Consider the following 12,600-nt stretch of genomic DNA (forward strand, 5'->3'; position numbering starts at 1 on the left):
CTAGCACGATGTAGTTCAGTAAGCTCTGATTTCTACATGGACTTGAAAATGCCATTGAAATTTGGTGCCTGAATAATGTCAGCCTTATTATACCACATCTGTATGAAATCAGGAATTTGCCTCACTTTGTATTAGATGTCTGCCATGTCGGTGTGTGTCTCACATACCATTACAGCTAGCGGAAATCAGCTCGTTACAGTCGGCAGAGCCTAGGGAACAATTAATTTCAACCTGAAGCAGACACCTCCACCTGCCCACCTGAGAAGCGTTCCAGACTCCACTGTCCGTACTGGCTACGTCTCCGTTAGCTGCAACAAGAGCTTGCCCTAGGCAGGCACCTGCCCTGGGAACTCCCCAAATTAGGGTGAGCCTCCAGCGCTGCAGTTTTCCCAAGCGTGAGGAGTCAGGCTTCCCCAAGGCACCCACCAATTTCAAATTCAAACCATATTTATAAAGACAGAAGTAATTATAGGTAATACACATAGACTGGCGTGCCTTTTATCCCTGTCTCACTACACCCCAGCTTTGAAGCGCCTGGCCCTGTGCCTCAGGGGCCTGACAGCGGCCTCTGACAGGAACAGCCACCAGCTGCCGCCAGCCTGACCGCTGGGCCTGACCGCCGGTTAGCCGGGCCTGACCGCCGGTTAGCCGAGCCCATGTATTCCGCCTGTACGGGCTCCGACAGGCTTCGCCGCGCACAGCGGGGGCGAGCAGGTGGCGATCCCGCTCTCTGGCAGCTGGCCCGCCCGCCAGGCCCCGGCAGGGGGCGCCGGCCGCTCGGCTGACGGCGGCGTTTGGCCCATCGCGGCCGCCTTAGCCGCGCCGTCGCCGGCCCGCCGCGGTTCCTCGGGGTCTGCCCGGCCTCTGGGGGTTCCGCCAGCGGCGCCCGCCGCGGCTGGGCCGGGCCGGCGCCATGTTCACCAGCACCGGCTCCAACGGGCTCTGTGAGTACCGGCCCCGCCGCAGCCCGCGGAGGACGGAGCCGGGGGAGGGCGGCGGCGAGGGGTGTGTCGGCGTCTCCCCGCGGCGGGTGGCCCGGCCCCCTACCGCCGGAGGACGGGACGCGGCCGCGCTGCCTGGGCGGGGGGCGCCGCCGTGAGGGACGTGGCGGGGCGGTGGCGCCGTGACCTCTGCGGGCGCCGCGGACGGGGGTGGCGGGGCCGCTCCCGCCGCCCGGCCTGGGCGCTGCTTCCCGCGGGGGAGCCGCCGGACTCGCTCCCCCTTCCCCACCGCCTGCCCTCGGCTGGACTTTTAAACTCGGGTTTTTGCCGCGTCTCCCGCTGCAGGACCGCGGGCGGGGAGCGGCGCCCGGCGGCACCGGAGGGGCGGGAGCCCTTGCGCTGGTCGCGGCGCTGTCCGCGGGGGCTGCGCTGCCCGGGCCGGCCGGGGCGGGGGGCTGCGCCTGGGCGGAGCGGGCCTCTCCCGGCGCGGCTGTCCGGGGCCGCCTGCCCCAGCGCTGTGTGTGCGTGTGGCTGCGTACATAGGTACGGAGCGGCGTGCCTGGCTATGTATAGGGGAACAGAAGGAATTCTTGCTGTGGGTTTTTTTAATGTGAGAGAAAGTTATTGTTTAAACCAGTTTATTGATAAGACTGACTTAAAGACAAACGCGTTCCCAGCTCTGTTCAACTTTATTTTTACCAACACCCTACGTAAATAATTCCCCATGGACGGGCGGGCGGTGAGGGTCGCTCGGAGCTTGCTCACAGGACAAAGAACGCAGCGGGGTGAGAAGTCTTAAACTTTGCTGACTAAGGGCGAGCTCCACGCAAAATCCAAGTCAAAGTCTGAAAGCACCTTCTGACTAGGGGGGAATAATTCTGGCGTTTAAGAAGGGGTATTACTTATAGCCGTGTTCTGTTTGAGGTGTCCAAGGATGGGGGGAGGTTTTTTGCAGATGGATCTGGTGATGCTGTACTTGATTTGCAGCTCCTGACTTTCCCCCACCCCCGCCAGTAACAGATAGCGCAGGAGAGCAGCCTTTTGGTGGCATGTGTCTGTGTGTAATTCTATGAGAAAGAAGGTGGGGTGCAAAGTATTCTTGTTTGGCTGAATGGGTGGGAAGTCACGGTCAGTATTTAAAAGTTTTTCCGAGGTAGATCCATCAGAAGGATGAGTGGAAAATTGTAGTCATAAGAAACATGGTTGTGCTAGGAGAAGAACCTAGACAGGATGCTGCTCTGCAAGAAGTAAATGTTTACATTTTGGGGTTTGGTTTTGTTGTGGGTTTTTTTCTTCTGGAAAACTTACAACTTACACTTTTACTGAACTCACTTGTTGACCTGAAGTGGTTTTTCACAGTAAGACTTGGCTGGTACAGGTGTACTAACAAACTCTAGTAGAGGCAAGGATTTAGGCTGCAGTGACGTACACTCACTAGTTCACAACTGTGGCAGTTTAAGATGGCCCTGTGCCTTCAAACTTTTGTTTCTGCCTTTGTAGCAGAAGTGTCTGCTGCAGTAGCAGCAGGTACATAGGATACAGTCACTGATGTGCAAAATCTGATGGTTTTAGGCAGTTAATGAATCTGTACCTGATGTTGCATCAGGTTTGTTGCACAGGATGTATGTGTGCATCCATGTCCTGTTCTGCCCCAGGGTCTTGGGAGCGGTAACCTCTGGCAGAAAGGCAGTGACAAACAGTTGGGGCACAGCTGGTGGATAAATGGACCTGTATCAGAGACCCTAGATAAAATAAGCAGACACCTTGTTCAACAGCAATAAGAATGATTGTGCCAGGTCAGACTGGAGGCTTCTGCAGCCTGCTGTGTCACCTCTGACAGATTTAACATCTGTAACAGTTGGTTTATTGCCGTATCACAATACCACTTGGTAAAACTTAGTAATACTAAGCTCTTTTTAGCCATGGGTACCGTAGGTCATTTAAAAATTGACCCAGTTGTTGATTATATTTATAGTAGATTAAGGGCTTTAGCATCTTCAGACATAGACACAGTGGTAAAAATGTCAGAGGTTACTGTATTCTTTTTGACTTGTCTTCACCAATTGCCTTGTTTTTACCTTTTCTGCAGAATTTCTTTCTTTAGCAACGGGAAGGCAAATGACAAATGACCCCAGAGCTCTATTACATTTTGGTAGTGTGATTCTTACTAGGCTTCTTATGCAAAGTGCTTTAACAAAAGTGCCAGAGACACCCTTGTCCCTGGTTTTCTAGAAGCAAGTCTGTGCTTCGCCTACTCACATTTTTAAAAACTTCATTTTGATTTTGAAACTTCTTGTCAGAACCTAAATAATTAACTAATTGTGAAATATTTTGATTCTTGTAAATTCTTCTGATTCGTTAATTCTTGAAATTGCATTTAATACTTTTCTGAAAGAGAGTAGCCAGTGGCTTGCAGTGACAGCAGTTGCAACTGGTTATAAACTTTTTGTTCCATCTGGTACTATTACTCTAATGAATCTTGAACGGGATATTATTGTCCATGTTCTTTGAATTCTTTTTTTTTTTTATTTCATCTGCTTATTTTAGAATAAACCAAAATAAATAACAATGGACTATATGGTATAATTCCAAGAGATTGCAGAAACAATTTAAAGATGCATTTAATAGTCTGTGTTGTTATGGTCTAAATGAGAGAAATAACTCAAGAATCCTTACATTTTGTTTGATGCAGTACATAGATCAAATTCGTAATCAATGTCCTACAAATCTTACCTCCTTTTGATTGATACTGTATTAGTCCCTTTCCCCTTCTTGTATCTGTCTTCTCAGTGTTTCTAGACTGCCTCTCTCATCTCTTATGTTTTCATGAAAACAAAACTCTAAACTACAGGGAGACTGACCTGATTTGGATATTTTCAAGCTGCTTGCTAAATATGCGTTTTAAACTGGTCTTTGGCCCTCATCACATAAAATAATTCCGTTGTCATTATACATTATTCCTCTTGCTGCAAAAATTCATGGAACTTTGATCCATTATGTCCCAGACACGGTAACTGTGTGTGCTCAAAACAAGATAGCTTAGGCTTCAAATAAAAAGCCTGTGTGCTTGTTAGAATTGTTAGTGTTTAATACTACAAGCACTTAATATGACAAAATGGGCAGAAGAGATGACTGAACTTTGGTAGACCAGCGCCGCTTAGCAGTATAGTGATGTACTGTTTCTAGGAAACATGGGAGGAAGACACTGTAGCTTCCTTTTAGCACAACTTATTTATAATGTTTATTTAGGAAAATCTTTGGCTGCATGCATAAACAAAACCTTGAGTGAGTAAATGAAAAACTTGGCTATTTTGATTTCACTAATAAAAGGCGTTCAGCTCTTTATCTGTTTGTGCAGATTAGCTTCATTTCCAAGTTTCTAGACCAAGAATACTTCATGTTTGTTTAATCTGGATGCATTTTGCTTTTGTATCACAAGATGGCCTTGACATACTCCTACTGGCTTAACAGAGCAAGTTTAGCTCAGCTAAGCTTTTCTGAAGTCCACTTATCTACTGTAGCTGTCCTGATTGTTATTGTTATTCATTCAGGGTAAGGATGCTGTTGTGTTATTTATAGTCAGTTGATAAAACAGTCCTAAAAAACATCACTTGGATTTAGCCACAGATAGACCCTTTGGCTGTTTTTGTTACATGGATTTTTGCTTGGTTGATGGCCAAATTTTAGTTCTGGTAATATACTACTACTGTGCTGAACGAACAATATTTTTCAAAGCTATTAGCAAATACAAACTAGTTCTCTTTGCTAATTTAATGGGTCATCTCTGTACTGTGGGTGCCAGCGGATGCTGCACTACAATACACGTCTACACAGAAAAGTTTATTTCATATTCTGGCTCCATAGTTGAGTGAGGTGAATGGTACTGTCTTTACGCAAGGAATATTCAAAACTTGTGAGTTCTTTACCACAGATTCAGCTGTTCCTCCTGAGTTTGACCACTTCTATTGAAGTTAAACTTTATTGTAAATAGTGCTTGAGTAGCCAGGCTTGTATAGTGAAGTACTTGACCTTGTCCATGTGCCTTTTAAGGAGATCTCACGTGACTTTGAGCACTGCAGCTGAGTTCTTATATAAAGTGTTTCTCTCATATTTCTTATCCTAGTTTGAGTTTCCTGGTATAAGTCCTCCGACCTACTTCTCTTGTTCAGTACTCTTTAAAATGACATGCATAAGCAGCGAGGTTCTTGAGAAGTGACATTGTAAGAGACATAAAAGCAAACCCTTCCAACAAACAGTCCAACCGTGGGTGCATGTGAGCCAGTTCAGACGAGTAGGTCCTTTGCTTGCAGCGATGTGCTGAATTCCAGACAGGCAGTATTGCATGTAGCAGATGATGGCTATGTTGGGGAGCTGATAACCTGCTCAGTGCATGACACTCAAAATTTTGGATGAGAAAGTGTAAAAAGAAACACATCTCCTACATGTTACAACTATGAGATACGGAAGTTGGGAAGCAAGCACCATTTAGAAGGACAAAGATGGTTTGCCCTTATTAAGGGAAACGGTTTCTGTTACCTGGAATATTGGAGGAGCGAGCTGGTATACCTTGGGGAAAAAGAAGCCAATTACTCTGGATAGTAGGAAGCACAGGAAAGGGATACTGGAATGACTCAGCAAAATGCTAACCCAGTTGAGTTGACTTGTAAACCAACATTGCAGTGTGCTTGGGAAGCATGCCTGCAGCACCTGGCTGTAGGGAAGTGGCTTGAGAGGTTGGCTGTGGTGCTGGACCCAGACAGGTTTCTTGCATTGCAGTCTGCCAGCAACTTGCATCCCATGAGGAATGCTGGTGAAACACTTCAGTGGCTCTGCAAAGGCTAACATGAGTGCATGGAGACTGATGCTGGGCTGGCTGTTTGATTGGCTGTAGTGCTGCCTAGCTGTATTTGCCGCTTGTTCGCCAACGTGCTGAGTCCCAGGAGCACACTGTGATGCACAGAAGGCTTTCCATTCTAAGACACCAAAGCCTTTCCAACAACTTAAACCTCTAAGACTAACGCCAAAGTTTTCTGAAGATATTGTAATACTGGCTCCCAATATTCTTCATGTTGTGTGCAATACTGCATGTGAGTATAGTAGGGAAGCCTGTTAGAGCTAGTCTTTATTAAGGTAAAATCTGAGTCCATGTTTTAAAGCCTATCCACTTGTTACATCTAGAAAATATTTGTCTATTTTGCCTATTACACACAAGCTATTTCTTGTAGTAGTAGGGAGTAGAGTCCTTTGAACTTGCGTGCAAGCATTTCTGCTAATGCATCTTATGCTTTCACCTCTCTGTGAACCTTGTAGTGCAGTGCTAGCAATTAGTTAAAAATCCCCAGGGCAAGAAGGGAATGCTGCCCTCCTGCTTGCATAACCTGCAGGACTGAACTGTGTTGTGCATAGGCATCAGGAAAAATAAAGGTAAGTTGATGCTTTGTGGTATGTCTGAAGGAAGAATGAATTATGTATTGAATATATCAGACTTCTGTGCGTAACAATATTATGCAGTACAGTACTATATGGGAAATTAGCTTGTACATCGACATGCCACAGTGCAACCTGGTTCACAATACTAGCTTGAGTCCTGGGAGCAGTGTAGCCGCATCAGTTCAATAAGCCATGCACTGAACACCACAAAAATGTAGCTATGCTGCTGCTGCAGAGCTAGCTCATTTCAAGCTAGAGTGGGGATCTCCACGTGATGTTGTGGTGTAGCCATACCTGAGAATTCTGACAGTGTATACTAATAGCAGTATGGTAATGTGTTCTGTGGTTGGGAGGAAGAGGGGTTCAACGAGGTGAGCATTTTTTATTTTCAACCTCTTTCACTTTCTATTTCTTTTCAAATGTTCCTTTTAGAAGCAAAGATTTTCTTCCTCTTTTTTTTCCTCCTTTTTTTTCTTTTTGTAGCTCCTCATTCTTTTGTAAGTTGTGACCTAGGCTAAACCCAGCAGTTTTCTAAACAGTAAATGTGTAGGTAACTAGTTTGATTACAGTCTTACCAGTGACTTTTTAAAACAGATTTAAAGCACGATCATAGTTGGTTTCTTTATTGACTTTCTTAATGTATATTCACCTCTCAGCTTCTGCATTAAGTTTATAAGCATTTGATGAAAAACTGTTCCTGCAGTGATACTCTTCCTGTGTTCACTTGCAGGCATCACAATGATTAACCACCAGAGTACGCTGTGAAGTGAGAGTCTGAACACAGGATCCCCTTCCTGTGTCTGTGCAGGGGCAAGAGCTGCCTTCCTGACCCAGAATACTTCGTTCAGTCATGTGATACTTTCAGGAAGCAGTAACTTCACTGCTTTTGCAGGGTCAGCTGGTATTGCATGTTTTTTTTTTTTTCAAAGAATGAAATATTAGAAAGATACTGCATTGAACAAACTGTAAAAAATCATCATACACTTAAATGCCATCCTACCAGTCAGCAGTCAGAAACCTGGTGTCTTCCAGATTTCTCAAGCAGTATTACTTACACGTGTCCGTATCTCTTGTCATCCTCCCTCCATGGCATACTCTCATTTGTTCTCAGCTACTGTTTAGGACTCAGCACGTGGTTATAATAAAGACAAGCTTTTACTCCTCAGATCTAGTAAGATTGCTGTAGCCTCCCAAAAGCACACACTAGTATCTGGGAAGCAGTTGAAAATTACTATTCAGATTTGCATATCTGACAGTGGGTTTCATCAACCATTACAACAAAGGACAAGCAAGGTTTCCAGGCATTCAGGAGGTGTTCATGCCGCTGTTTGATGTGTAGCAAGCTTGCATCTGAAGGGAATATAGCAGGCAACAGTCCTTGAAAAGCCTTGACCAATTTGAAATGTCACTGTCGGTTGGCAAACCTGCTGCAGGTTCTTGAAGAATCATGGAATAGGTGAATATTTGCATGATGGCTTAATGCAGGAAAAACACCCCCCCCAAAATACAGATTCCATAAGTGCATTTGGGAAGTATTGTGCGTTCAGATATGCATCAGTTATGGTTTAAAAGACTCACAGATCTTGTCTATCAGCACTAAAAAAGGGTTCATGCATGCCATTATAGTAGCCTCCAGCAGCTAATTCTCTGTATGAAAGCAGTGTGTCTGCCTCATAGCAACTGGGTTTGGGAAGTTTGCAGATGATAGTGGGGAAAAAAGCTGTTACGCAGCGTGTTCTGTCTGCAGGTGTGGTGTAAGCTTAGTAGGGATCCTGACAAAAAATATCCTGAGCGAATCTGAGTTTCTGCAGCCACTGCTCATCAACTGGCATCAGCAATGAGATCCTCTCCCAAGTCAGGGCTTGAGTCTCGGGCCTGGAATAGCAGTCCAGGAGCTGAAGTTGTTCCCTTAAAACCCTTCTGAAACAGTTGCTTGGCTGCCTGTTTTGACAATGCTCATCTGCTAAGTGTCTTCACCTGTGAGTGGTGAACGGGCAGGGAACAGGGAATCAAATCAAAAACTCGTAGCTGTTGCTGCTACCACAACTTTCATATTCTTCTCATTAGTGTAGTGGTGGCTTCTGAAGCTGCAGCTCTCTCAGTGGTTGTGCCATAAACCTCCCCCTCTGTTTGTGACATGCGGACACATATATTCCTCCACTCATTCTGTACTCTGAAAGTGATACTGGCAGCCAGAAAACTAGTAGTTTGTGGAAGAGGAGGATGTGTGGGCTTTGTATTGAGTGCAGGGGTGGTATGTGGTGACTAGGAGGTGATTTTCCTATACATGTTGCATTTTAGGGTCAGCTTCACATTGCACAGTGGTGGCACAACAGTTAGGACACTTGCCTGTGAGATTATGAGGGCAGTTTTGGGGGGGAACTTCTCTATTGCACCAGGGGGAAGCAAAGATCTGTAGTGAAAGCTAGTTCTTTGCTCTTCATCATAGCATAGGCATGTTCTGCAGGTTATTACCAAATTGCTCTGTTCACTTAGATGGAAGCTCAGCATGTGTGTTGCAGTGCTAATGCCTGTTGTTTTTGAAAGAGTTGCCACTTAAGGAGTATTTTTGGGTTGCAAATTTATTCCAAGGTCTTTGAAGATACTACTTTGATGTATTTTAATTCTTCAGGGTCAAAATGAGAGTTTATCTTTTCATTCTACTTTTTTTTATGTGGTGCAGAGGCACTGGGTTTTTCTCTTCCTTGTGCACATTTGTGTTAGTGCTGCTTGTGGACACTGGTACCCCAGCAGGCTGGTAGTACGTGTTTCCATGCCTGTGGTTGGAAATCCGTTGGACTAGAATTTTGCTTTCTAAGTCTTACCTTTGCAGTCTAAGTGAGGGATTTGTCTTGGATGTCAGAATGCCAGATTGTGCAGAATCTGGGATTGTTGGTCATTTCTGGTCTTACTGGTTGAGACATTCCACAGCAGTGGGAGGGTTGCTCCTTCACTGGTGACCTCACGGCATTCCTTGATAAGGATCTATATGCTGTTAAGGGGTAAAGCAAACTACTAGATTGTACAGTGAGACACTTGGAAAAAACACTTCAGCAGATGTGTTATTTATGTGGAAGAGTTTATCTTTCTCAAGTTTACTGGACAAGAATGAATTTATTGACCATGATGACATTTAGAGAAGCTTGAGAGCAGAATTTTCCATTACTCATGTGATGTTCCCCGTGAGTGACTGTTGCATGAATGGGTTAGTTACTTCTTTGGTTTTTCACTTGATGATATGCTTAAAAATAAGTACTGTTCCTCTAACAAGGTTTAAGGTGTCTAAGCTGAAAGCCAAAAGAGACTCATAATAAAAATGTGTGTTCACACTTCTGGAGAAAACAGATAAAGTTCTGTTGGTTATTCTGAATGCATTAAAATTAGGAATGAACTTGATAGGATAAAGTATTTCAAGTGTGTATTACCTGTAACGTAAAAATGATCTAATGATATAAAAATTACAGCAAGATCTAAATATAAATATTAAACCTGTACTGAAATATATAGTCATGGTGGGAAATCCAGTGATTTGCTTGTCACGTTTTTTTGTGGTAATGTGATCCTTCTGTGAAAAGCATTGTAGGACTTAGACAAATTTATTTAAACTCATGAGATAACTCAAGTAAGTGAATTTGATAGTAAAATAACAAGTTTTATCAAAATTTGGTTCAGAAATGTCTGCTGTTGTGACTACTACTGTTGTTCAGATTTAGGCTGCACTTTCAAATATCTTTTGTATCCTGGTTATAAAACCAACCTTTTCACATTAAGAAATGTTAAATTAACTAAGTTATCTAAGGGAGCATTGCCCGAGATTTTGAATGAACGTGTGTGTGCACAGTAACTTCTAGGCAGCTCCAGCTTCTTTTCCCCCCAGTGTTCTACAGTACTCTGATGGCTTCAAACTTTTTTGAAGCATCCAACTGAATCAGAGAAATGAATAATTTTAAAAATAGACATCTAAAGACTATAGACCTTATTTCTGGAGAGAAAAAAATCCGAAGAAAGATATTAAATTGAAAAGTGGATTGGTTTCTTGCATTAAAAAATAAAGCCACCAGGCTTTTTGCCCTCCTGATGTCTCATGCAAAAAAAAAAAAAATCTAATTATAAAAGCAGAGCCTATGGTTAGCAGAGTAACATCAACCTGTCTCAATGCAAGTCACTGCCTAATTTCTATAAAAGAACTCTTCAGGGCATTAATTGCTTAAATGGAGTAAGGAAACTGAGTCTGTAAATAATGAACTCAAGAGTTGTGGTTGCGGACTGAAATAAGATTTTTATGTACAAGTTTATGTTACGATACTCGTAGGAAGAGATGTTTTCTTCAAATGGTGAACATCAGAAGACATCAGATTTCAAGGTGGTGTGAGCTGAGAACAGCTAACTATCTCAAAATTGTTCTCGATGTCATCAGTTAGTACTTGGATGAGTAAATACAAAAAACTATTTTTTGCTTTGGTGCTATCTTGCTTTTCTAGTAGTTCTCTCTTCTAGTGTGCAGCAGATGTTGGCAAAATCATTCATGGTAGTCAGTTTATCTGAATACGTACTAAATGTTTCCTGTATTACACTTCTTAAATGCAATTTTGTTCTTCCTATGCTCCTGCTGTTTACTTCCCATTAGTACTTTTAAAGTAGTCGTGTTGCTCCTTCTGTTATCTAAGCACAATGACAGCAGAGCTGCAAAAAAAGCAGTTGTATGAAAATCAGTAGAATGTTTGGGAAGGAAGTAAATGTGATCCCGGTTGCATGTGTGAAAAGGAGAAAAGTAATAGAAAAAATATTTCAGACTTTCTGTATTGGCTTGAATTGTTGGGCAAGAATTTGTGTTTTGTTGCATCAACTACACCAACATCTTAGGGTGAATTGCTGGGTATATTCCTGCTGGATATTCCACTCTGCAGTTTGTAGTAAACGTGTATTGTAGACATCTCTGTTCTTTGCTTGCTTTCATCTGAATGTTCTTTCTGAAAGTCATACTAGTCAGGGAAAAGAAGTTCTGATTTCATAGATGTTCTGATAGTGTTATAGTCTTTGTTAATAATTGAATGGAAGGAAGAATGTGTAAATTAACTTAGATATGTTTCCTTGAATAGTGGATGCAGGTGTGGTGAGGAGAAAGTAAATTTACTCAGGTGGTTCATAGCTTTTAGAAAAAACCCTAATCTTAATCCCTAACACGAAGAAAATAAAGGTATTTGTTTTAACTCGATGTGCATGTATGTTTTGCTAGTGAAAAAGAGTGATCGCTTTGTTTCCTAAAATATGATTGAGCTTTAAGAGGGCTGCATGGGAGGGCATGACCTCTATAGGTGCAGAGAGCTTAGGTTTAATTATAGCCAAACCATTAATTTAATGAGAGAATGCTGAAAACAAAATGTCTGATTAATATTTAACTGTCATTAATATCTCTAGACTTCCTTTGGTTGGTGTGTTTTTCCTATCTGCTTGTAAGTTGTTGAGAACTTGGGAAGTTGTTGAGAGAAAAAGTCAAGGTGGTGCCACTGCTGTTATGTTTTCTGATCACCTGTTTAAATGTCACTTGTTAAGCATGAGAGACTTTTCTCTAAAATGGCTTTTTTGTTTGTTTGTTCTTTTGTCTTTAAGATAAAGCACCTTTGTCTAAGAGTCTGTTATTGGTCCCAAGTGCCATCTCAATTTTATTGACTCTGCTGTTCCAACATTATCAGAAGTTCTTTGCATATAACCTACAAGCTATAAAAGAGGATTTTCAGGTAAGAGTCAGTTCATTTTGTGTGGAAAGAGACTGCAAACTATTGTCTTCTATGCGATTTTTTTTCCATTTGTCCTGGTTTTTTCCCCTTTATTCATTGTTGTAGACCAGCTATTCCTTACCTTTCTTATGTCAGCTGAGCAGGCCATTTTCTGGAAGAAGTGAGAAAAAATGATGTGAAACGATCAACATACTTTTCACTTCTTCTTTTTTTTTTTTTTTGCCTGGGAAGTGATCGGGTTTGTATCATTTTTCCTTCCAGCCACTGGCATTTGGAAGCTTGCTGTGAATGAAGTGTGATTTAACTTGTGTAATAGTAGAAGTATTTTGATATGAATGTCAATGTCTTATTGCGCTTAGGTTTTAATGCTGAAGAAGGCTGCTGTAATCGGGTACTCTGATTATATCATTTATTTTAACAACAGAGGCCATAACTTTTACTCTGTAACTTCTGTTGTAGTCAGTTGTGGGAAACTAAACTTTGCCAGTAAA

General features: G+C 42.8%; 1 protein-coding gene across 1 annotated transcript in view; it reads left to right on the forward strand.

Moving 5' to 3' along the window:
* Positions 1–785: 785 nt before the first annotated feature.
* The window catches only part of UBAC2 (UBA domain containing 2), a 101,124-nt gene continuing 89,309 nt past the window's right edge, over positions 786–12,600 (forward strand). The window contains 2 exon segments of the mRNA XM_056327380.1: positions 786–944; positions 11,982–12,109. Of these exon segments, the coding sequence (XP_056183355.1) occupies positions 914–944; positions 11,982–12,109 (159 nt within the window). The 5' untranslated portion in view covers positions 786–913.

This window comes from Falco biarmicus, chromosome 2 (assembly GCF_023638135.1).
Source record: "Falco biarmicus isolate bFalBia1 chromosome 2, bFalBia1.pri, whole genome shotgun sequence".
Lineage (NCBI taxonomy): Eukaryota > Metazoa > Chordata > Aves > Falconiformes > Falconidae > Falco > Falco biarmicus.